The sequence below is a fragment of the Calonectris borealis genome, chromosome 6, assembly GCF_964195595.1.
Source record: "Calonectris borealis chromosome 6, bCalBor7.hap1.2, whole genome shotgun sequence".
NCBI classification, from domain to species: Eukaryota; Metazoa; Chordata; class Aves; order Procellariiformes; family Procellariidae; genus Calonectris; species Calonectris borealis.
The window spans coordinates 24,915,711-24,939,121 of NC_134317.1; the positions used below are offsets into that span (position 1 = coordinate 24,915,711).

Genomic DNA, 23,411 nt, shown 5'->3' on the forward strand with positions numbered 1-23,411 from the left:
GCACTGTCTCAGCAGTGCACAGTATTCAGCACTGCAGGAGCTCTGTAATCTGGTGTCTTCAATTTCTTCCACAGAGACAGACTGTTAAACCACTCAATACATTTTTGAAGCAATTCAACTTAGATTACTTGATGAACATAGTATGTTTATTTAAAAATACTTCCTATGAACACCATTTTCATGAACGTATTAACTGAAACCACTTTTTCCTCTCATAAATTGCACTGTGGGTAAGTAACTTAGCCAACGTGCTTTCCTAACAATGTTCGCATGGAGATAATGTGACAAAATCCTTTCAGAAGGATGGCATTACAACTATCATGCATGTTGAACTTTGACTTTAAAGAGATTTTTCAAGAAACTAGGTGAGCTATGCTTCCAATCTCCTTGCTTACTATTCTATTTTTTTTCTAAAATGTAGGCTTTTTCCACTGACTAGTATTTTAGTTCTTATTTATTCTGCATTCTTTAGTAAATTAGGAACATTACATTTTCTGAGGACAGAAAATAAGCATTACTAAACAGGCCGTTCGTTAATTCTTCAACGAAGAAATCCTTAGCATGTAATTAGTTTATCAGTTTAAGACTTATGTTTACATATTTTTCATGCCAATTCAGGAACATGCATCCTCAAAACATCAAAATTCAAGAAACCTACAATTTTTTTGTGTTTTTTTTTTGTTTTGAAAAACCTTGCATGCATAATGTTATCCCCTAGTAGCTTCCGTATGAAATTATGTTGTTCTGTCAGATGGGAGCCATAATGGCCTCATCCCTGCAGCAATCATTGTTAATATAAATCCCAAACATATTTCTATACTGTTCCAATTTACTCCAAGATGCTATTTTCTGTCTCGTCAAAATGACTGGAGATCAAAGGACCAAGATTTATAAGCTCAAAACTGACAAAATCAGTATTCTAAATATATATGGCAATAGAGAGTTGCTAAATCTCCTGAATCTTTTAAATTAAAAAATATTGCCCATTCTGATGAAACTGCTTACAATGACTACAAGTAAAGATGGTGGCCATTAAGTTTTATCGCAAGCACCTGAGGATCTGTTTGCATGCAATACAAAATGTTCCTTTATTCTCCTGAATTACTGACACTGGCAAATTAAAATGAAGTGGCTACATATGGCAGAAACAATCTTCACATTTACAAATATCCTGAAATATCACTAAATCATAAAAACGAAAGCTGTGGGTTATATATTATGAATGTTGCCTAATGCATTCCCAGCTCAGTTATTTGTAACAAATTTGTGTACAATGGACAAAATTGGCCATTTATTCTACCGCAGCAGCAGCTGGTTCTGGCACTGTGTATCATATCCAAAAATGAAGTTACAAGTCAGGAAAGCATAATTAACCTTTAAAATGCTGGAAGTATGAAAATCAAATGAGCACCTTTAAGTAAAAATAGGTATTGGAAAAAAAATGCTACTGAAAGTCTCAGTATTCCCTTCAGTATTAGAACTGCTTTTTAAAATACCCTGTTTATAGAAAAGTAGCTGCTTAATGTGGAAAACAAAACAATCTAGAAGACATTGTACAGTAGGAGCCATGAACCTGCATCTGATTATTTTAACGGCTTGACTGATCCTGGATGTTATGGTAAATGAGGACAGCTGTTATATTACCTCCACTGAAATCTCATTACGATGAAGAAAAAAAACCCACAAGGACCTTTCATTGTACTAGGCTAAGATAAAGTATAAAAAATGGTTTATCATGTGCTCTTAATACTTTAATTATATTTTCCAAAGCAGGTGTAGTAACCGATAGTCCTTAAATGCTAATTATCATATGCATTTATTAAACCAACATAAAATCTTCAGTGTTATGCAACACTTCAACTGAACAGACTTAAAAATGTAGTTCTAAATATCACATATTCATTCCTGTCTTCCAATAACCTTTTGAGATTTTTTTTTTTTTAAATCTTTAATGTAATTTTAGAACTGCACTCCTCAATTTTAATGTTCATTCAGTTCACTTTGGCAGTATTTCATTGATGCAGCCTAAGGCTATAGGTAATGGAACATTACTCACTATGATAGCCAGATTTCTTCTGCATGGCGGTTACAGGGCAATCTTTATGAGCCAGAAGAAGCTGTTTCAGCTGTGCCACTTCATTTCTCAGCAGGGTGACTTCATTCTAAAGGAGAAGAAAGTTATGTACTTTACCAGGCTCCAACTACACACATTTTGAAGGTAAGTATTAAGTTTTATAGGATTTTCAGTTGTTCATTTAGGGGTAGATAAAATACAAGAAGTTTCCATTTGGTATATGTTGCAAAAATATATACATTTCTTTTATCTCAGTATACTTAAATATTAGCTGAAACTTGGCTAACTTTATTTTATGATTTTCTTAAATTAGGAAATGCTTTCTTGGAAAATGCAACATATGTTTTTCAGTTTGCAGATGCAGAGTCTACATATAGTCTCATTCACATGATCCAGCTACCGTAAGACTGTTCTGCAAGGTTTTGTGATGAATTTTAATCAGAGTAAACCTACATTTAACTACCCACATCTTAACAGATGCCACAGCCAACATTAAAAAAAAAAAATCAGCCAATGCAGAATGATTTTTGGTGACTATATTTGTACTTGGACTTTGAAAAAGAAAATCTCATGTAATGGAAAATAATTTAGTAAATTTCTGTTGATTTCCATATTAATCTTCTCTTTGGCAACCATACATAAATATGTTGTATGAAGGAAAAATTGATAATAATGACAAAATCCTTACATGTCAGCTTATGTCACTAAAGCGGAGTGTAATCTAGAAGACAGCACTTGCAGAATCTAGTGATTGGGTTCATTTCCAGGTTGTGCCTTTCCACTGTTGGGTGACCTTGAGCAAGGTCATTTTACTTCTTTGTGCTTCAGTTTCCCCATTTGTAAAATGGAGGACAGTGATACTTACCTTCCCTGTAAAGCAGGTTGATATCTACAGATCAGAAGCGCTACATTAAGTGCATTATAAGTGACAATCCAAATTAAGAACGGTATGGCATTTTGATAGATCCATTTTCACTTAAAATAGTAAAAAAATGTTTATGTAACTACAGAATCAAGTTATCTGTAATGCTTTGTGATACCCGTATCTTGCCACGATATATGCTTTTCACGGGTTAATTTCTTTTAAATCTAAATCCTTTCCATTGATACTTGAAGTTACTTGAACTGTAAGAACTTTGGCACATTAGCATAATATGCTACACACATGACATAATTGTTTGGTAAATGCATATGTTTATGCATTTGAGAGCAAGTTAAAGAAATAACAAACACAGGAAAATTGGATTCCAAATAAAATTATGCAGGGAAAAAAACACGAGAAACTCAATCTAGTTACTTGCAAGCTAGAAATTAAGGCAATGCAGTCAGAGAAGAGATGAATTATAAATAAAAGGATTCCAAAATAAGGAAAACATTTTTTAAGAACAGACTTTATTAGGTTTAATCACACTAAGTAATACAGTTTATAAATATCATAACTAAAATACCAGATTTTTAAAAGAAAAGCTCCTCTGTGTCCTCTCTCTCCATTTAAGAGACAAAAAATTTCAAGCCTTTATACTTGCAAAATCCTCTTAAAACTCTTAAGGACTACTTTTCTATTCAGTCATTTTATTGTGCCAAATATCCCTTTTAGAAACTTCATATTTAAAACAAAAACAAGAGCTGAAACAAAGCCAAAATCTGACTTCATGGACGTTTCTAATGAAAGAAAAATGTGATTGCAAACAAAAAAAAGATTGTAATGAAAAAAACCCAACCAAAAACCCCACAAAATCTCTACCAGCTGGCATTACATGTCCTGAAATCTTGGGCTGTTAAGAAATCACACTACTTCTGCCTCCAGCTCTCAGTCTCTTCTTAGTTCACCATGTTATTTACTGAGGAGCCACAAATCTGGACGCCAAGCAGACAGCTGCACAGAACTGACATAGTTGGGGGAAAAAAAGAAAGTGCTGATGTAGTTTTCAGACACTCTTGATAATCCACAGAAGCAGCAATGTCCAAGAATATTAAACATACTTCTGTTAGTTTAAAGGAACATTGGCAAAATAAGTGATCAAATCGGGAAAAGGTTTTCAGAAATTTTCTACCTTCATCTCCCACATTTTAAGGAAGAATTTTATACACAAACAGCACATATAAGTATGAAGTCAGTGTAAGTAAAATGAACGCTTATGAAAATTTTTTGAAAAGGCAGTTTATAGATTAATGTCAGCTGTATTATAAATACTAAGAATTTTGCTAACAGAAATAGAAAAAGCAAATATATTATCTTACATTAAAGCAGATTTGAAAAAAATGAACCAGCATTCCTATACTAAAAAAGTTGAGGTATTCTCATTGAATACATAGCTAGCATTGTTAAGAACATAAACACTGTTTGCCAACAGCGCTATATGCAATGCACAAATCATTCCTGAAAGTAGAATAGAGTATGTCTGCTAGACACGCGGTACGTGGAATGTCACAGAAAGGCAATCCATGGTTGCCGTTTACATATTACCAGTAAGAACCACTTCTGACTGGTAATAACGGGGTTGTTAGAACCAGGTTCTATACGCATTGTGGTTTTCTTATGTATGTGACAATAGCAAGTCTTTCCATCTCATTTCAAATATGTTAACATGTAGTGGTCTTTATGGAAACAGGCTAACAAGAAGAAACACATGGAACAAACACTTCAACCATTGGCATGAAGAAAGATTATTTCGAGTTTTCACACTGGAAAGGTCCTCCTCATTAATGAGATACCAAGTCAAGTGTAGGCATCAACATTTCTTTAAATAAGCATGAAATATACCTCACATACTGTCTAGAAGAATTTTTATGTTCCCACATTTCAAAATGTGCTAACATTAGAAAGCAGATTTCTGGAGGAAAGCATATCTATTTTTACCTGCACTCCATTTTTCAAAAGATGCTTTGCCTTCTGTATTCTTATGAAGGTATACCACGTAGTATACAATATGTTCTTCTGTATCTGCCTATTTCTCCCTGGATCCAAAATGCCTATGTAATAGTGAGACCAGATTAATCCTTACTCAGCCAGGTGTGGGACAGTATTTGTGAGGTGTTTTTTACCAAAACTATCATTAGAGACAGGTAGATGTGACTTATGGGGATAGCGGATTGTCTGTAGTCGAGTTAAACACCGCTCTTCCTGTTTCTTTTTGCGTAACTTCAACAAGATACCCCTGTATGGATACGGACCCTTACTTAACGGGCATTTCTTTCATAATTTAGCCTTCCTAAAGCAGCTTCTGCAGCATTAGTACAAACTGCCACTGATTGCTGATCCTTTAAAACCTACAATGACCCCGTGAGGAAGACAGGCCATTCTTCTACTAATATTTTGCCCTCTAAGTTTATTAAAGCAACAGGGACCAAACAGAGACCATATAATGAACTTTGGCATCTGATCCTGCAATACGATTGAGTGGCCACTGGGGACACACTGTCAATACTTCCTTAATACATTATATAGCAATACCCTATTGCAGTACCTTGCAGTATTGTGCAAGGCACAGAGGCAACACAATGTGGTATATAAAATTTAAGATCAATAAACAAATCAACATATTAGTAGAAAACACAGTCCACAAAAATCAAACAGTAAATAAACTTTAAAAGGTTCGAAGCATGAAAAAACCTTACATACCAGAGCCTAAAATAAAGACAGCCAACCTAACCTAAATATGTTACTGGCATGATGTAATAGATGGAAATTTTCCCTTAAGCAAAAACTTGAAAAATAATGCTTAAAAAGGAATCACATTCAAACATTTAAAAGAAGAAAGTAGGCAGAAAGCTGAAAACTATGGAACAAAATAGACATCAATCAGGTAAACCTCTTCAAAATTTGTATGTACTCTTAGAGAGTTCCAGTCTTAAAAACCTTGACATTGACATTAAAAGCTTTGACATAGACATTAAAAGAAAGCTACTAACTGCGTTAAAAGAAGTCAGAATTGTTACGTGAAGCAATGCAATGTAGTCATTTTGGTATTAACCTACTTTTGGAAATGTGACATCTCGGTAAATTCAGCTGAGCAGGTCATTTAGATATTAAACAAAATATGAACTACGAAACCCTAACACTCAGTCTATAAAACTGTACTAAGGCAAAACTCCAAACTTATTAAATTTACTATTAAATATAAAGTAAGTAATCATGGGTCATTACTGCCCACTATGCTGATCAGCTATGTTAGCCTGTAAAGTGAAGAATTATTATGAAATATAGGATTGATTAATGTTTTCACATAAAGTACAGTTTAATTATTTCTCTGACATTCAATTTTCTTTACAAGTCATTCTGTTCTTCACAGTTAACAGTTTTGCTTTTGGCAGACCATAAGAAAATTCTTTCTCTTGAATTCACTATTACCAAGTTAACTCTTGGAAATCTGGAAATCTTTTGGTGTGGTACTTACATGGTTTTCGGTTATAAAAAATGGTATATAAAAGTTAAAGGCAGTTCACATAATATCAAAAATTACTTTCACTAAGAAAATTGAAATATAGCCAATCTTTTTTGTTCTTTTGTTTTTCTTCCTGTAGGTCTACCTTCACTTGTTTCTTAGATTGCTTAAGCTATAGTGCTACAAACCATTTTGTAATTAATGGATTTACAGTGAGGACTGTGACTGCATTAAAGGAACGTGTCTAAAGGCTGTGAACAGGTGTGAGAAGACTATGTATTTGCAAGAAATTTAACTAATGCTGGTGCACAGTGTCATGATTCTTGGGACACAGGAAATGATTTCACGTTGTGTGCTTAAGTAGGAATTTCTTACATTTTACAGTCTGGGATGCTGAGTATTTTTAAAGACATGAACATGAAGACGACTGATACACTACAATTTCGATTACATGATAAAAAGTAATCTCAACATGCCCTACTTTCCTATTGGTCAAGCTGGGACGTTTTCTTTTTCAAACAGCATGAAAGAGAAGTTTTGATAGGAAGGAAAAGGTCTGTGAATTTGACTCAGTGAACAGCTCTGATGAAAGAACAAGAAGTGAAACTTTAAAATATCGAAATACTTTCCATTTGATTTTCTAAACGAATGCTTCATTTAGGAAATGACATCATTTTTCCTTTCTGTAATTCTCAAAGCTTTTAGGCTTTATATTTTGAAACAATACTTTGTGCCAATTCTCATGTGCTGCTGGAAAACATTAAGAAAGTATGCCTTAACATTTAATAGCAGTTTAAACGAAAGGGTCATGGATTGTTCTACAGGGGGGAAAAGTGTGTCCATATGACAAGTTTCCAACAACTGACGACCTCAGATGAGGTGGAAAAATGACTGGCAACATACACTAGACTACCCTCTTACAGTATACTTCCCTCACTATAGGATTTACGCACACTGGGAGGGCAGTGTGGTGAAATTTGCACTGCCACTGCCTGTGCTGTACCTGTTCTGTGGACAAAAGAGGCCTTCAGTTTCCAGTGAAGTCAATCTGGCACCTTTCACGAGCACTACATTCACTTTAAAGGAAAAAAAGTGAAGTTAAAAAGAACCAAAGGAAATAAAATCAAATCTTATTTAAATAACTCAGGCTGTGATACAAATTATTAAGAGTCAGATGTTTTTAAGGTAAGGCTTTACTCTGCTAATAAGCCTTTACTCCAACACATCCTGTCATCCTTGTTTAGTATCACAGTCTGAAAGTTATTTAAAATGGACAAAGGACAAAAGGGCATGATCCTAAAGTTTACACATCTTGAAATCTGAGTATTCTCTTGTATTCTTATATTACTGTTATACGGGATTAATGCTGAATTTTTAATTCTGACCTGAGCCACCAGTTACAAAACCATTTCTATTTCAGATTTCATGCAAAATTTAAGTTCCATTGATCCAGGATCACTGTCCAAGAATCGAAAAGCTTATACATTTTTACTTGAAATAAAAAGTATACCTGTAACTGGCCATTTAGTGAGCTCAGGTCCTCAGCTTTTTTCTCCAATGACTGCACCCAGACTTTCCGCTTCTGTCGGCATCTGGAAGCAGCAGCCCGGTTTCGCTCCAGGAACTTTCTTCTTTTCTCATCAGGGTCTTCATTGGCCGCTCTTCTTCGCCGACCACCTGTATTTGGTGTTTGTGGCGTAGGCTGAGCTGGTGATGCCTGAAAACAGCAAGAAGTATTAAAGTTATCAGTATAATACTATTAATGACTTAAGTATAATACTATTAATGACTTTAAGTACAGGTCACATCTTGAGAAGAGCATTCACAACATTTCTAAATACATTGAGGTTATACACATTTCTTTTGTGGAAAGCTATGTCATTTAACTCTACAGCTATGTTTTAAAATATTTTACTGTATTTACACTCCTTACCATGTTACATTAACATGTAACATTTTAATCATGGCTCTAGCTTTGGTTTAAAATTGCACTAAAAGAAGCCACTCACTTCAAAGAGTTAAATTATGTGACATTTACATTTGGCAACTGAATAAATCCTGGAAGCAATACTTCTTTAGAAGGACTCTCAGACATTCTTTTACCAATTCCGATGACACAAGTATTTACAGAAGGTAAACTTTAAAAAACTCTTTCACCCAAAATAGCTTTTAAAAGTTACATTTAGCAGGAAATAAATTTTCTACTTTTGAACCTTCCCACAAACCTAGTCACAACTGAAATACTACACAATTGTTTATGCCCAATATATAGAAGCTGTTTGACAAATGTTGTCAATGCTGATACTCACTGATCCCTGGATCTCCAGATAGCAATTTCCTACTTGTTGATGGGTTCCCCACCACTGCATATCAATTTCCCTTATATCCACCCACATATTATGACAGGATCAAAATATTTCAGTATTTTAAATTATACATTATACTCCTTTCATAGCTGTATACAGACCTTAGGCAAAGATCTAATGAATTATGATAACAATATAATGGATCTTAAAATGCTTTCAAGCGATAGGATAGACAGAATGTAACTGTCTCCATGACATTCACCAGTGCACGTGCACATTCAGTTTAGCACAGTAAGAAAGTTTTGTTTTTAAATTAAAAACTGCAAACATGTATCAGTTGGCATATTGATTTGGCATAAATTCTAGATAGCTAATAATAAAAAAAACCCTGGGAACTCAAATCAGCCTTTTAGGAATGAAACACTTGCAATTTTTTTTTTTTTAAATTTGAATTATAAAGTAACCACAAAATAACCAAACAGCAAGCTTTTCATCTTGAAAATTCTGCTACATGGTATTATGAAAATATTCTTTTAAAAAACTTAAAGTAGTATGGGAGAACAGCAGCCTTAAGAAGGAGATCATTTTACAATGGGTAACTATTTTTCCTCTTTTTGCTCCAAACATATTTGGTTTTGATTTCACTGGCCAGTCTAAGAATCTGAGGGCTTTCCCTGCAGATGCAGGTCCTTCCAGTTCTGGGCCAAGTATGTAGCTTTTATAAAATTGGTATTAAGATATGACTTCTGAAAATACTCTTAGAGATTTTTAAAAGCATTTTGAAAACACATTCCAACAAGCTCTTTTGAAGTAGAACAGCAGCAATCCTCCAGGATTCACCCATGGAAGTATCTCTTTCCTCCAGCAGCACTCCCACTTCCAGTTTGACTGCAGAGTTCTTGTCCTTTATTCCCCTGCTCTCATCTACCATCCCAAAGGCACAGCACACCACTCCTAAACTCAGAGCCCCCCTTTCAGTACTCGGGATTACACAGTACACTTAACCACACAGCTGAGACTCTTCTTGTGGCAGCCCAGTAGAGACCCTTCCAGCTAATTAACATAAACGTGATACCCGATGCAGTTAAAAAAATTCTTAAATGTTTATGATCTAAAATATTAAATATGCAATATAAATAAAAAATAAAAGCACTTTTTTTTTTCAAATACATATTAACCAGTTGTACAATTTTCAGTTACCACAGAATTTCCTGTTAATGCACTGCAGTAATCAGGAGGACTTAGTTCTAAATTTGAGCAGGTAGATAATACCTATTTTGAAATTATCATCTTGGATAATACATTTTAGAAGCATTTAAGAACATGTAAGAATTATAAACATTTTACCCCTGCAGAACTATTGACTCCAAGAGAAGTCGGTAGCTCATGTTAACCTCTATTGTACAAATCAAGAGTAAAGAAAAAAGAATTTTTTTTGCATAACAATGAAGGGGGCAGGAAGTACACGTCCACTCCGTTGCCATACCGGTGTTTCAGTTGTTGAAGTTGCAGGTTGTTGTAGTGATTGTGGTCGTGGTTCCTCTGACTGAGTCCTAACCAACCCACTTGGATGTCCCTTGGCAGTATCTCCATTTGTTACCTGAGGGTGCTGCTGGGTCAAGGCTGCTTTCAATCTCTGCAAGCAGGAAAAAAAAAAAAAAAAAAAGACAAAAAAAAAAAGGAAATATTCTATCATGCTAACTTGAGGCGTTATTAATTATTTATATTAGCAATTACATCCATTTTGGAAACAGGAGCTCCAACTCTAAAATAGTTGTTTCTTTTTACAGGCTTTCAACAGTGATCTAGGCATATACCTACTAATAGGTGACAATTTCTTGCAAGCATGACAAGAGCAATGAGGCTTTACATAGGATCTCGGAAAGAGAAGGATGGTAAGCTGTGTGGAGAAGTAAACAGAAAGCCTCCTTTGTGATGAACTGTGCCCACAAAGAGACTACTGGAAGGCCATGAACAAACAGTTGCTGTGGCTGGTACACAAGGCATAGATCAGAAAGAAAACAACCACACATGAGGAAAAATAGGTAAAAAACAGAACACAAACTTCTTTCCATTTTAAAAATTCTGATGTTCTCTATCCATTTTTAAATAGTTTGTTATGACTCCACTTTTTCATGGTCTTTACAAATACTAACCTTTACAATCCTTCCTATGAGTAATTATTATATAAAAGCCAAGGTCTTTGCTGAAACATCTCAGTAATGCACAAAACAATAACAAGCTTCAGACTGTATGTAAAGATTAGCTTTTATTTATACAGAAATATGCAAGATAACTGTTACGGCACGCTATTTTACATTAAAAAATTGCTAAGATGTTTGAAGTTCTTCCTTTATTGCACACAGCCACTACGAAGAACAGTAACTTTAAATTTCAGCTGTATATAATACATTCAAGAATTACTGACAACTTGATAGAGTATTTTAAAGCATTTTATTGACTACCTTTTGAACATTATTTCACTCAACTTTTGGTAGAATCTATTAAAACTATAACATAATATATTCTATTTGCAACAAATTCTTAATCTTAAGTGAGAAAAGGTCATACAAACTTTCAGTAGCTACAACTGCTTGTAATTCCAGATTTTTTCTTAAAATTTCATTAATATTGTGTAATTTGTCACGAAATTTTCTGTGTTACTTAAGAATTTACCTTACTAGACAAATAGTATTAAAGACTTTTTCTACTGAGCACTGGATTTTTAAAAAATCTAATGCAAGTTTAAGAAAAGATTAATGACTTAATACATGACAGTTTTTGAAAACTCTGATAACTTGTATCATCATATTTTGGAATATGAACAGAGTATTGCCAAAGTATTAATATTAATAGAATGTCTTAAAAATGCTGGCCAAAATGCATTTGGCCAGCTCAAAATAAGCAGAAGACTTTGCACCTATGTATGTAGATATTCTCTATAAACTGTAGTATCCAATGTCTCTCAGTAATTAAGTCATTGGAATATAGGGACAGCTCTCTCCTACCTTGCATGACGATAGGCTTTCCTGGATCCTATTTTACAATTAGAACAACAGATTGCAGATTATCTCCGTCAGAACTGCAAAAAATCTTCAGGTCTGCAATATGGCAAGTTACATCGACTATCAAATCCATATAGTTGGCTGTAGCATCTAACCACCACCAGTAGATATCCCATTTGAGGACTACTAAGAGAACCGAGAAACTCCAACATTCCTCTGCAGGCTTGCTCTTACGGAATATTTAGCCAGTGACTTCTGTAGTAAGTCTCTTCTGTAGCGACTGCTCTAGATTGAATGTAACAGCACACGTTACCCCAAACAGGGACTGTTAAACTGTACATAAAAATTTGGTGTTAACACAGTTCTGTTCCCAACCTCATTTTTGTATCAACTTTGTAAGTTTCCCGGAATGAAGAAGGTGCTTTCAGAAAAGTACACGAGACAAATTTACAGTAATTTCCCCAGTGCTCAGCTCTAACAACAAGAATTTAGGACAGCTGCAGGCATTAGGGCAGGATGACAAAAATTTTTAAGATAACATGCCTGTAATTTTTATATATATACAGTACTCTGAAAACGCTAAGCCCTTCAGTAGTTGTTTTAACTCTTTCTTTACAGCTTTAAAACAAACTCAAGAATCAACGTGTACCTTCCTAATTCACCTTGGAAAAACAATCCCTGTCCCCAGCTAAACGAGCACAGAAAGACCTAAGTGTTTTCTAATCGTCTAACTAAAATTACTAAAACCAAACTCTATGGCCTAATTACAACAATTGAAAGGTTGATAAAATGATTTCCACCCCCCCACTCCCCCCCCCCTTTAAATTCTAACTGATCTGGGTGATTAAATGGTAAAATTTTCTAAGCTACCACCAGGACTACCAGGGAGACACATCACTTCCAAATCACTTTTAAAAAAATATTTTTTAAAGAAAGTAGCAAGTATTTAATGTTAATATGACAGTTTTATCCAATATCCTTTCCATAAGTTATTAACATCTGATTTTTCACAATGTATTTTCATTTATTATCTGAATTACTTTAGAAGTATTTCTTGTATCATAACTTGCTGTTTAGCAGGATGTGACAAACTTTCAGGAGTCAAAATCGAGACAGTAGTGACAGGACAAATCAGTTGTAACAAATTAGTTACAATGTGTCTATTTTAACTTCTGCTGAGGTTTTAAAGGGTATGCTCTCTTTTATTTCAAGCCATCATACTAGGAGGTTTTTAAAAGTTACTGTCTCAAAAATTACTCAACCAAGACATAGCAACTCACCACATGCATACTCCTCTTCCACTGCCATGAGAAGTAAAAATTATTAGATTTTATCCAACTCAAGTGTCTGAATACGTAAATTCAGTGGTAACAAGCTAACTTCAAATTTTCATGGCAGTGAAGCATAAACATTTATACAGTTAGTATGTCTATGGCTAGTGTCTGATCTACTCTGCTCGTGACTGCATGAGCAAATCTTGATGTAAGCATCCTCCACAAAAACACCCCAAAACCAACAGAGTCTATAAACTCCTAGAAATGCTTTGTAGTGTTTGCTTAAAGTCGGTTACTTAAAGAAAAAGTTTCACTAGCATATCCATTTCCTTAGTGAAAGAGAGCACAAGTTCAGGAGATTTGGGAGATGAAACAAAACTAATTAGAGTTTGTTTTGTTTTTTTTTAATGTGCACATAAGGCAAGTAACTGTTATTATTGTTTAGCTCCATTCTTTCTAATTCTGCATTTCTGCATTAAAGAAATATTTGCAAAGCTAACCTAAAAAGAAAGGAAGTTCATGCTATTAAATTTGTATATTTTACATTTAATTTGAAAATGGCAGTAGAAAGTGAAGGAAATAGCACAATCCTATTTACATTATAAAAGATCTATCATCAGGCACAATGAACATGCAAACAGTCAAAGTAGGACTTAACTTTCCCTATTGCAATGCTAACATTTAAACATTATAATTTTGTAAATTTGTAAGTAAATAAACTCCTTTTGAAAATTACATTGTTAAATGTAATGTTCTATGGAAGCAGAAATAGAAAATAATTTGTATTAGTTTTATATTATAGAGTTTAGAAGTTGAAATTGAAATAATTAAATGATTAAAATTAGCCACAAATGCAGAAATACTGTGAAAATCTGAGGAATATCAACAGATTTTCACAAGGAGATATCCAGCTCATGTATTTAAAAGGTTTCATATTTTAGAAGGTAACGCTGAAGTAAAATACTACATGGATGTTGTGCTTCCTGTGAGTAGTGAGATAGTTACCCCAAATACGAGAATCTCAGTTTTAAAAATTAAATATATTGAAACAAGTATGAGAATAAATGTATACAAGCATTATTATGTGGGGAAACCTGATGACAACCAAGGTTTGTTTGATATTATTTGGTTATTAGAGGCAAACTAAAAGTGGTATTTTCAAATAGCTTAATAGCTTTTAAAGTCTTTATTGGCAGGGTTTTATTGTTCATGTATATCCTTGAAAACAAATCCTCACCACATCTGTCAAAATTTGGTAGGACTAGATCATTCCATCAAGAGCTCACAGAAACAAGAGAATATTCTCCAGAAACAATTTGTGAAAAACTCAGATCCATATTTCATATCTGCCACAAAAGCTCATCAGAGTAATAACCCTCCTTCTCCTGGGTGTTATCCTACCATCTGCTGCTCTATTACTTATCTTTATTTTGCAACTAATTAACAGCATAATCTTCTAAATTCAGCAAGTTAATTATCATTATTGTGGTCTTTGCAGCATCATCAGTCCTTATGAAGTCTTGTCTCTCCACCCCCAGAGAACATATGAAAATGAAGTAGGTTGTGAGAGGGTCTGTTTCTTTAGAGTAGGCTCATTAGGTGTTTGCTGATTAGCTCGGCATGCAGAGAGACAGGTCAGAAGAATTCTGCTGAACACAAGGTCCCATGCCGGGCTCTAGCAAGTTAATGTCGGTTTCTGAACATTTGCCAAGCTGCCCTCTGTCACTTCTCAGTAGAAACCTCCTGCAGAAAGCCTACTGGTTGCCCACTGTGTGCAAGGTATGTCTCAGATTGTGACAAAAGGTTTTATATGGGTAGGAAGAGTCGGAGGGAAACATTCAGTGTTAAAGCAATTTTTAAGTTCTTCGGAAACTTCTGCAATCTATGCAGAAGGGTCTGAACATTAAGTTTGCATCCACAAGCTGTACGCTCAAAAAAAGGATGTTTTACAACTAGAGGTAGCTCATGGCTCACATTTCATATACAGAAAGCACACAATTACAGATCTCACAAAGAGATCAGAAGCAATTTTGTAATATTTAGAATCATGCATCCTTATTTTAGTCAGGAAGTATCTTTGTTTTGTTTTGTTTTAAACACAGCTATTGCATCTACTTCTAAGCCTCTCTAAAATACCACAAAACTGACTTATGCATTTGATTTTACTTAAATATGTGGAAGTTAGTTTCTTTAGCATAACAACAAATATGGAGTCACATCAGAAAAACTAACAATTTATATTAAGTGTGCCACAGAAATCTGAAACTCATTTTCACTCCTATTGAATGTCATTCTCAGTACAAGAGAGGAGGATATCTTCAAAAGAATAGCAGTAAAAGACAGCTTGTGTCTGAATAAAATCTCTAGTCATATTTCACTTCAGTTCTACAAGCAATAGGCGAAAAAGGATCCAAGAATGTTCAAAACTATAGTAACAGTGCCTTTCACAGGTGTGAATGGAGCAGCTACGTTCACTACAATAACTTCAATATTGGACAATAAAATTAAAATGCAATCTAATTGCGCATAATTATCCCATAGCACTGAAACACATCTGTATATGTTTCAGTGCTGAAGTAGAGACATACGATTGTGCTTAACACACTCTTCCCCTAAATTTCAGCTGTTTCAGTCGAAAGCCTCTTGCAATAATGTCACAATCATAAGGATACGGCTCACTGCATAGCCATTTTTAAAATTTTTGTCTCTCATGGTTTTTTTTTTCTTTTTTTCCCCTCCCAGTCATTATTCCTTGCAGTTGGTGTACATTTTTCTATTTGCTATTTCACTCAGCGAACCTGTTCGCACATGCAACTGTCCCTCTATGGAATTCATGTGATCATTTAGTGTCAGGCAACTTTAATGGTAACCAGAGCAAAGAGCATTTCAGCAAAGAAAGAACAGAGTTCTAGAAGTGACATCTCAGTAACTTGCTTCACATGAATAACCAAAACTGCCATGCTGAAGGAGTTTTGACACTTCAGACTGAAAACTTTATCAAACATAGAAATAACTACACAGTTCTGATTATTATGCATCAAGCTTGGACACTCTAATCTAAAACCACTTTCAAATGTCATAAGAGAGCCCACTTACAAACTGAAAAGGTCTCCAAAAGCTGTCCATAGTGGGAAAAAAAATACCCAGCAAGTATGTTAGTTCCCATATCTTCAAAGGGTTTTAAGAATTCTAGGATAGCTGAAGAAAAATATTAATCGTGTTATAGGAAGGCATCCTATGCACATTACCAAAGACGTCTTCTGCCAGTTATTTTAAGCTTTCGCTTTTAGAAATCAAAACATCAGTTTGTTTTACTAAAGTTCATTCATGATTTTATATAAAGAAATATATGATACTCTATGTACAATTTGGTGTATGCAACTCATCAGGAAACAACAGGTATTCATCAAAATAGAAGAAAAAGTGTGTTGTTTTCACATTAATAAAAACATAGAAATTAAGTTCCCCAAATCCGTATTTAAATAATTAAACTCCATAGCATTAGGAAATAATGGCACTACAATCTCTAATTTGATTTTTATCAAATTAGTTCTCACCTTCACTTAAAAAAAAAAAAAGGCGGTCTACACAACAGCAGCCTTTTGTAAACAGGTAAGAGAAATGAATGACTGAGATCAGGAATGAAATGAGAGCAAATAGTGCTTTTCTTATTACAAAACTCTAAAACATATTAGTTCCTTGAAATGCCATGCAAGAAATAAACTGCAGAAATAGCCTCTGTAAAGAAAGGCACAAAGCACAAACAAAGGAAAGTGCCTGGTTCCTGCCTTGGTTTGTGCCAGGTATTTCATCCAAAACATAAGGAGATGTGCCTTCTACACAGGACAGACCTGTATCTGATAACAATTCAGCAGTTTGGGGATACTGCATCTTAAAGTGACAAAGTTACCGTAAACACTTCTTCAAGAATTTTACTCAATCTCTGAAGTATATAGATCTGTGTCAATTAAGAATACCTTGAAATAGTATTATCATATATATGATAGTAGAAAATGCAGAATACAATATTAGGGAAGTATGGTCTTTGAATAAAAGAAAGATTGGATGCGGGGGGGAACGTTGCCACCAAGGACGAGGAAAAGGCTGAGGTACTCAACGCCTTCTTTGCCTCAGTCTTTAGTAGTCAGAGTGGTTATCCTCAGGGTACTCAGCCCCCTGAGCTGGAAGACAGGGACGACGAGCAGGATAAAGCCCCCATAATTCAAGAGGATGAAGTTAATGACCTGCTACGCCACCTGGACGCTCACAAGTCTATGGGGCCGGATGGGATCCACCCGAGGGTACTGAGGGAGCTGGCGGAGGAGCTTGCCGAGCCGCTCTCCATCATTTACCAGCAGTCCTGGTTAACTGGGGAGGTCCCGGACGACTGGAGGCTCGCCAATGTGACTCCCATCTACAAGAAGGGCCGGAGGGAGGATCCGGGGAACTACAGACCGGTCAGCCTGACCTCGGTGCCGGGGAAGATCATGGAGCGGTTGGTTTTGAGGGTGCTCACGAGCCATGTCCGGGACAACCAGGGGATCAGGTCCAGCCAGCACCGGTTCATGGAAGGCAGGTCCTGCTTGACCAACCTGATCTCCTTCTATGACCAGGTGACCTGCCTAGTGGATGAGGGAAAGGCAGTGGATGTGGTCTACTTGGACTTCAGTAAGGCCTTTGACACTGTCTCCCACAGCATTCTTCTAGAGAAGCTGGCAGCTCACGGCTTAGACAGGTACACTCTTCGCTGGGTAAAAAACTGGCAGGACGGCCGAGCCCAGAGAGTTGTGGTCAACGGAGTTAAATCCAGTTGGCAGCCGGTCACGAGCGGTGTTCCCCAGGGCTCAGTGCTGGGGCCGGTCTTGTTCAATATCTTTATCAACGATCTGGACGAGGGGATCGAGTGCTCCCTCAGTAAGTTTGCAGACGACACCAAGTTGGGCGGGAGTGTTGATCTGCTCGAGGGTAGGAAGGCTCTGCAGAGGGACCTGGACAGGCTGGATCGATGGGCCAAGGCCAACTGTATGAGGTTCAACAAGGCCAAGTGCCGGGTCCTGCACTTCGGCCACAACAACCCCAGGCAACGCTACAGGCTTGGGGAAGAGTGGCTGGAAAGCTGCCCGGAGGAAAAGGACCTGGGGGTGCTGATTGACAGCCGGTTGAACATGAGCCGGCAGTGTGCTCAGGTGGCCAAGAAGGCCAACGGCATCCTGGCCTGTATCAGAAATAGTGTGGCCAGCAGGAGTAGGGAGGTGATCGTGCCCCTGTACTCGGCACTGGTGAGGCCGCACCTCGAATACTGTGCTCAGTTTTGGGCCCCTCACTACAAGAAGGACATGGAGGTGCTGGAGCGCGTCCAGAGGAGGGCAACGAAGCTGGTGAAGGGCCTGGAGCACAAGTCCTATGAGGAGCGGCTGAGGGAACTGGGGTTGTTTAGCCTGGAGAAGAGGAGGCTGAGGGGAGACCTCATCGCGCTCTACAACTACCTGAAAGGAGGTTGTAGCGAGGTGGGTGTTGGTCTCTTCTGCCAAGTCACTAGCGATAGGACAAGAGGAAATGGCCTCAAGTTGCACCAAGGGAGGTTTAGATTGAACATTAGGAGAAATTTCTTTACTGAAAGAGTGGTCAGGCCTTGGAACAGGCTGCCCAGGGAAGTGGTGGAGTCACCATCCCTGGAGGTATTTAAAAGACGTGTAGATGAGGCCCTTAGGGACATGGTGTAGAGGGCATGGTGGTGTTGGGTTGACGGTTGGACACGATGATCTTAGAGGTCTTTTCCAACCTGTATGATTCTATGATTCTATGATTCAACCAACGATGGCCAAAAGCATATATGACAAAACCCTCTGGAGATAACGAAAAAACACGTTAACTTTCCAAATTTTGCATTCCGTACACTACCAAACTTACTTTAATATCTGAGGAATAGTTGCAATGTTAGGAAACTATTTGAGCATGTTTTTTATATTTGCTACATATTCTATTTCTACATTTTATAATGCAATATGAAAAAATCCATGAGACTGCAAGGTCTGTCTATAAAGAACAACAAAAAAATTCTCCAAATAATAAATAAAATAAAGCACCAGCCAAGAAAATTCCAAAGATGTATAAAAATCCTGACTCCTGGGCCTTGATTGTTGAGAAGAGAACATCACAGCTTCGCCCCTTCATCCAGCTTTCTGTCCCAAAGACACTAAGAATACTAGGCTGATAGACTTGAAGCAGAAATGTGGCTATGGTAGGCAAAAGGACACAGGAAGTGTTCCCAGTGTTCTGCTAACTTAAACGTACCAATAAATCCACGAATTGCAGTATACTGTGATGAAACATACACTGTTCACTTATTAAATTTAATTCAATATAATAGCTTATATTTCAACTTTAAATGTGAACTATTAATGAAATAAAAAGCAAACAAGTAGCTGTAAAACTAAATAGCAAGTTTTCCACTGGCTTAAACAGGAACACAAGTGAAAAATAAACCTGATTACCATACCTTTGCAGAATTTAGTATGTAGCAAGCAAAATTATTTTCAAGAGATACATGAAAAACAAGGATTTGGCATGACAAAGACTTAAATTTTAAAAATTAAATGGAACTTCACAGTTAATAAACCACACATATCTGCCAACAACGCATCGCATGGCATAGTGAGTTAGTCTTCCTGTTGGAAGCTTTTCTACATAAAGTTTCTCATTAAATTGCTTTTACTTTAGGAGTAATACGAAATTAAGTTTTTTATTTTTGTGAATAGGCACTATATAAAAGTAAATGAGCATAAGAAATATACATAATTCTGATATTCTTGAATTCTGCTCATGCTTCATATTAAGTGACAAGAAAGGAAAGAAGAAATACTGCAAATACCCTTTTTACAGTCTCATTTAAAAAAAAAGATAGCAATCACTGAAGTGCATATATTAGCTAAATTCTAACGAGAAGACTAATGAGATTGTTAAATTTTAAGTCTAACGATCTTTGTTTTTCTTTGCCTCTGAGTGATTGCTTTTTCCAACATGAGATCAAAGTCTTCACCACATACATGTATTTCCTTCCCCCCTTTAAAGCTTTGTAAGAGCAAATCACTCAGTAATATGCTTAAAATCCTAATTTCTTGCCCATCTAAAAAATCGTTTGGAACCAATTCGTCCTGGATTTCACAAAGCAGAATTCAGCGCATGAGTCTTCTGACTCTAAGGAATGTGCAATTTCTGAGAAAACAGTTCTTGTTTTCACTTCCTTACATTCTTCTCTCCTGGATTTACGATAAATTCATCTCATCAGAGCTGATTACAGTTAAATATTTCCTCAGGTATTAAAGGATTCATTTTCCCATTCTTAGGGGGACAAGGATGCACAGAAACAGACCTTCTTCCTTTCCGTCCCTCTCTACACTATTTTAGAAGTCATCGTGATCAACAGAGGAGGAAAATGAAGGAAGACCTGACAGCATTAGGAAAAGTCAGTGCACTGGTAACCAGCTCTCCACAATAGTTTCAGTATTTGGTGACTGTGGTCTACTGTGCCCACTATACTGGAATCCCATTACTCCAGACAGCAGAATAATTAGTGTTCCCAGACTCACTGTTTTTCATATTGTGGTTTGAGGAGAGAAAATGGGTAAGGAAAGAAAGACCACAGGTTTAGGCCAAGAGACATGAGATATCAAAGGATGTTAAGGGCATCCTCCCACTTATCAATATTGATGTACAGAAATGTATTTTCTCTAGCAGGTGTCCCTGGTTCTTTTTTAGCACAAAGTAAGATTCAGAAGAGGAACACTACCTTCACAAGACACATACTGTTTACAGAGGCATCTTGTAAATACATAAATGGGTTAATTATTGTTTAATGATAGATTTTCTATTGCTTTAGAACAGTTGGAACAAACAAACAAGACAGCAAAAACAGAGAAGCAACTACCTAATGTTGCAGAAAATTTTTCAAGAAACTGATTAATTCAAACTACTACCATAACTGGATCACTCATATTTAAAAAAAAAACAAAATAAACTTTCTTCTGCTTGTTTTACTCCTGATTTTCCCAAATAATCCCCAAACCCCCAAAACTGCCCTGACACAACAGAAACAACCTCCACAGAAAACAATTTCCTAAGTATGTCAGTATACATATCTAATTATAAAACTCTTGCCAAATGGACTATATTCAGCCAAGATTCTGAAAACATTGTTAAAAAAACTTTTTCTTTTCCTAGTTTTTTAAAGAAATATCATATCCTTTGGGAGGAAACATATTATGCTTCTCTGAAGGTGATGTTCACTGTTAACATGCTACTAATCTTGTCTTTCTTCTAACTAACATTTCCTATCCTCCAATACAAGAAGCAAGAAGGAGTTTAGTTAAAAAACTAGTTCATTTAAAAGAATGATTGAAAGCAAGATCAAAATGACCATTAACAACAGAACTAACATAGGCTGGAACTTGAAATAACTGTAAAACAAACACAGCTGTTATTTTTCTGTTTTTATTAAATTTGTACTTGCAGAATTTAGACTAAAAAAAGAAAACTAAAGCTCTTTTAAAAAGCAACAGAATTTAATTAATTTCTCAAGTTACTCTTCTTGAGGAATAACGGAGTTTTTCACTTACCAATTTAGCCTCAGACTGCACTGGCTGTGGGGAGGAAGGCCCTGGGATTCCTGGGATACTAGGCACCATGGTGACAGGTCTAACAAGCTGACCAGATAAAGTATAAAAATGAAGAAAACCTGAGTATGTTATCATAATAGAGAGCATATGACAGCACTACCCTCTGAAGCCAAAACAACTATCAAGCCACTTAAAACTGAGTTCTATGCTCCACTTATGCATATCTGCTCCACTGTCAAATTAATATAGCATCATGCTTACTTACTGGAACTGCAGCAGGGACATGCACATTAGAATTTGTGATAGATGCAGGAATAGCAACAGGCATGGTTTGTCCATTAGGAAGATGTAACAGCAGAGGAAAAGGACCTGGAACTGGACTGAAAAAGGAATGAACTATATAAAAGAAAACTTATCGAGAGAAGAGAACAAGTTTACACATTACTTCAAATTGGTTTGTTTGTTTACAGTTGTAATGTAATATTTATTTGGAGATCAAAAATATGAACTTAGTGATGTGGAGAACATGGAATTATATTTCACATGTAGTGAAAGTTGTATGTTTCATATGTAGTAAAGCACCACATTACACTAAAGCATCTCAAATTTGTACATTAACTGCAGAAACAGTAACTGAAAGTAAACAAGACAAAATATTTTCAAATTCTGTAAGAAAACATTTTACTAAGATTTATGTAACTTACACTATTGGTCTGTTAGAGGATGGAGCCTGGGTAATAACAGTACTAGACGTTGGTGATGGTATTGCCTGCTGAATAATAACACTTGAGTCAGAACTTGTAAGTAGTACATTAGGAACCTGTAGCGATGCTGGACGAACTATTGTTGATGTAGGTTGTGCAGTCTGCTGCAGTGACACTTCCTGAGGAAAACCAAAGATTAATCCGTTTGTAAAATAGAACTACAGACCATTAATTCCGACTGTTAAATGAACACAGTTTGATGGAACAAATCAGAATTTCTGTAACATTATGCAAGAAGAATCAGTTATACAATTTAAAACTTTCAGAAAACCCCCTTTGGATGAATCATTTAAACCATCAAAGTGAAATTGTTCCAACGACAGTGATTTTAGTTTTATGACAAGCCCTGGTTCAATTTATGCTAAAGCTACTATTACTTATAATTCAGTTTTGATCAGGTATTAAGGCTTTTTTGCCAAGAAAACCCATGGCGCTATCAACACCATCATGTCTACACACACTCTGAATAAGGAAAACATTTTATGGTGTCCTTATGTACATTTCAGTTTCAGTCCATTGTTCTGGATTTAAACAAGAGAAACAAAAGAGTTTTATGGTTCAGTAAAAAGGAGGGGAAAAAAAAAAAATCTGTCTTTTTTTTAAGCCTTTATCCCTTACCCATGTACTTCTCTTAACTAGAGTGCTACTAAGTTAAAAATATTTGGAGTGTTACATTCATAGCTTTGCAAAATACATGCATATCCTGACGCAGAAGAAATTATTTCAGCACAGAAATTAAATTTTCTTAGTTGCAAGTAAATAGTAGACAGAATTGACTATAGTTCTTAGCTTAGCAATGAGGTAAAGTACATTATCAACTGGAATGTAGTCCCTGCATCTGCTGTTTCGAAACCTAGAAATGCCTTATTGTAACCAATGCTTTCCTTCTCAGGAAACCCTTGATATTGCCAGACTTCAGATTTACCTTCAGACAGGATTCTTCCAAGTTATTTAGTCTTTTGACATTATTGCAATCAATGACACATAA

The 23,411-nt window shown here is 35.9% G+C and overlaps 1 protein-coding gene across 5 annotated transcripts in view; it reads right to left on the reverse strand.

Annotated features, from left to right (window-relative positions):
- Positions 1 to 23,411, reverse strand: part of ATF2 (activating transcription factor 2) — a 52,995-nt gene that overhangs the window by 7,329 nt on the left and 22,255 nt on the right. For all 5 annotated transcript variants that reach the window (XM_075153287.1, XM_075153291.1, XM_075153292.1 and 2 more), the window contains 6 exons: positions 22,364 to 22,542; positions 21,925 to 22,039; positions 21,660 to 21,746; positions 10,252 to 10,401; positions 7,970 to 8,176; positions 2,057 to 2,162 (listed from right to left, as the gene is read on the reverse strand). In XM_075153287.1, the coding sequence (XP_075009388.1) occupies positions 2,057 to 2,162; positions 7,970 to 8,176; positions 10,252 to 10,401; positions 21,660 to 21,746; positions 21,925 to 22,039; positions 22,364 to 22,542 (844 nt within the window). The remainder of the gene's footprint in view (positions 1 to 2,056; positions 2,163 to 7,969; positions 8,177 to 10,251; positions 10,402 to 21,659; positions 21,747 to 21,924; positions 22,040 to 22,363; positions 22,543 to 23,411) is intronic.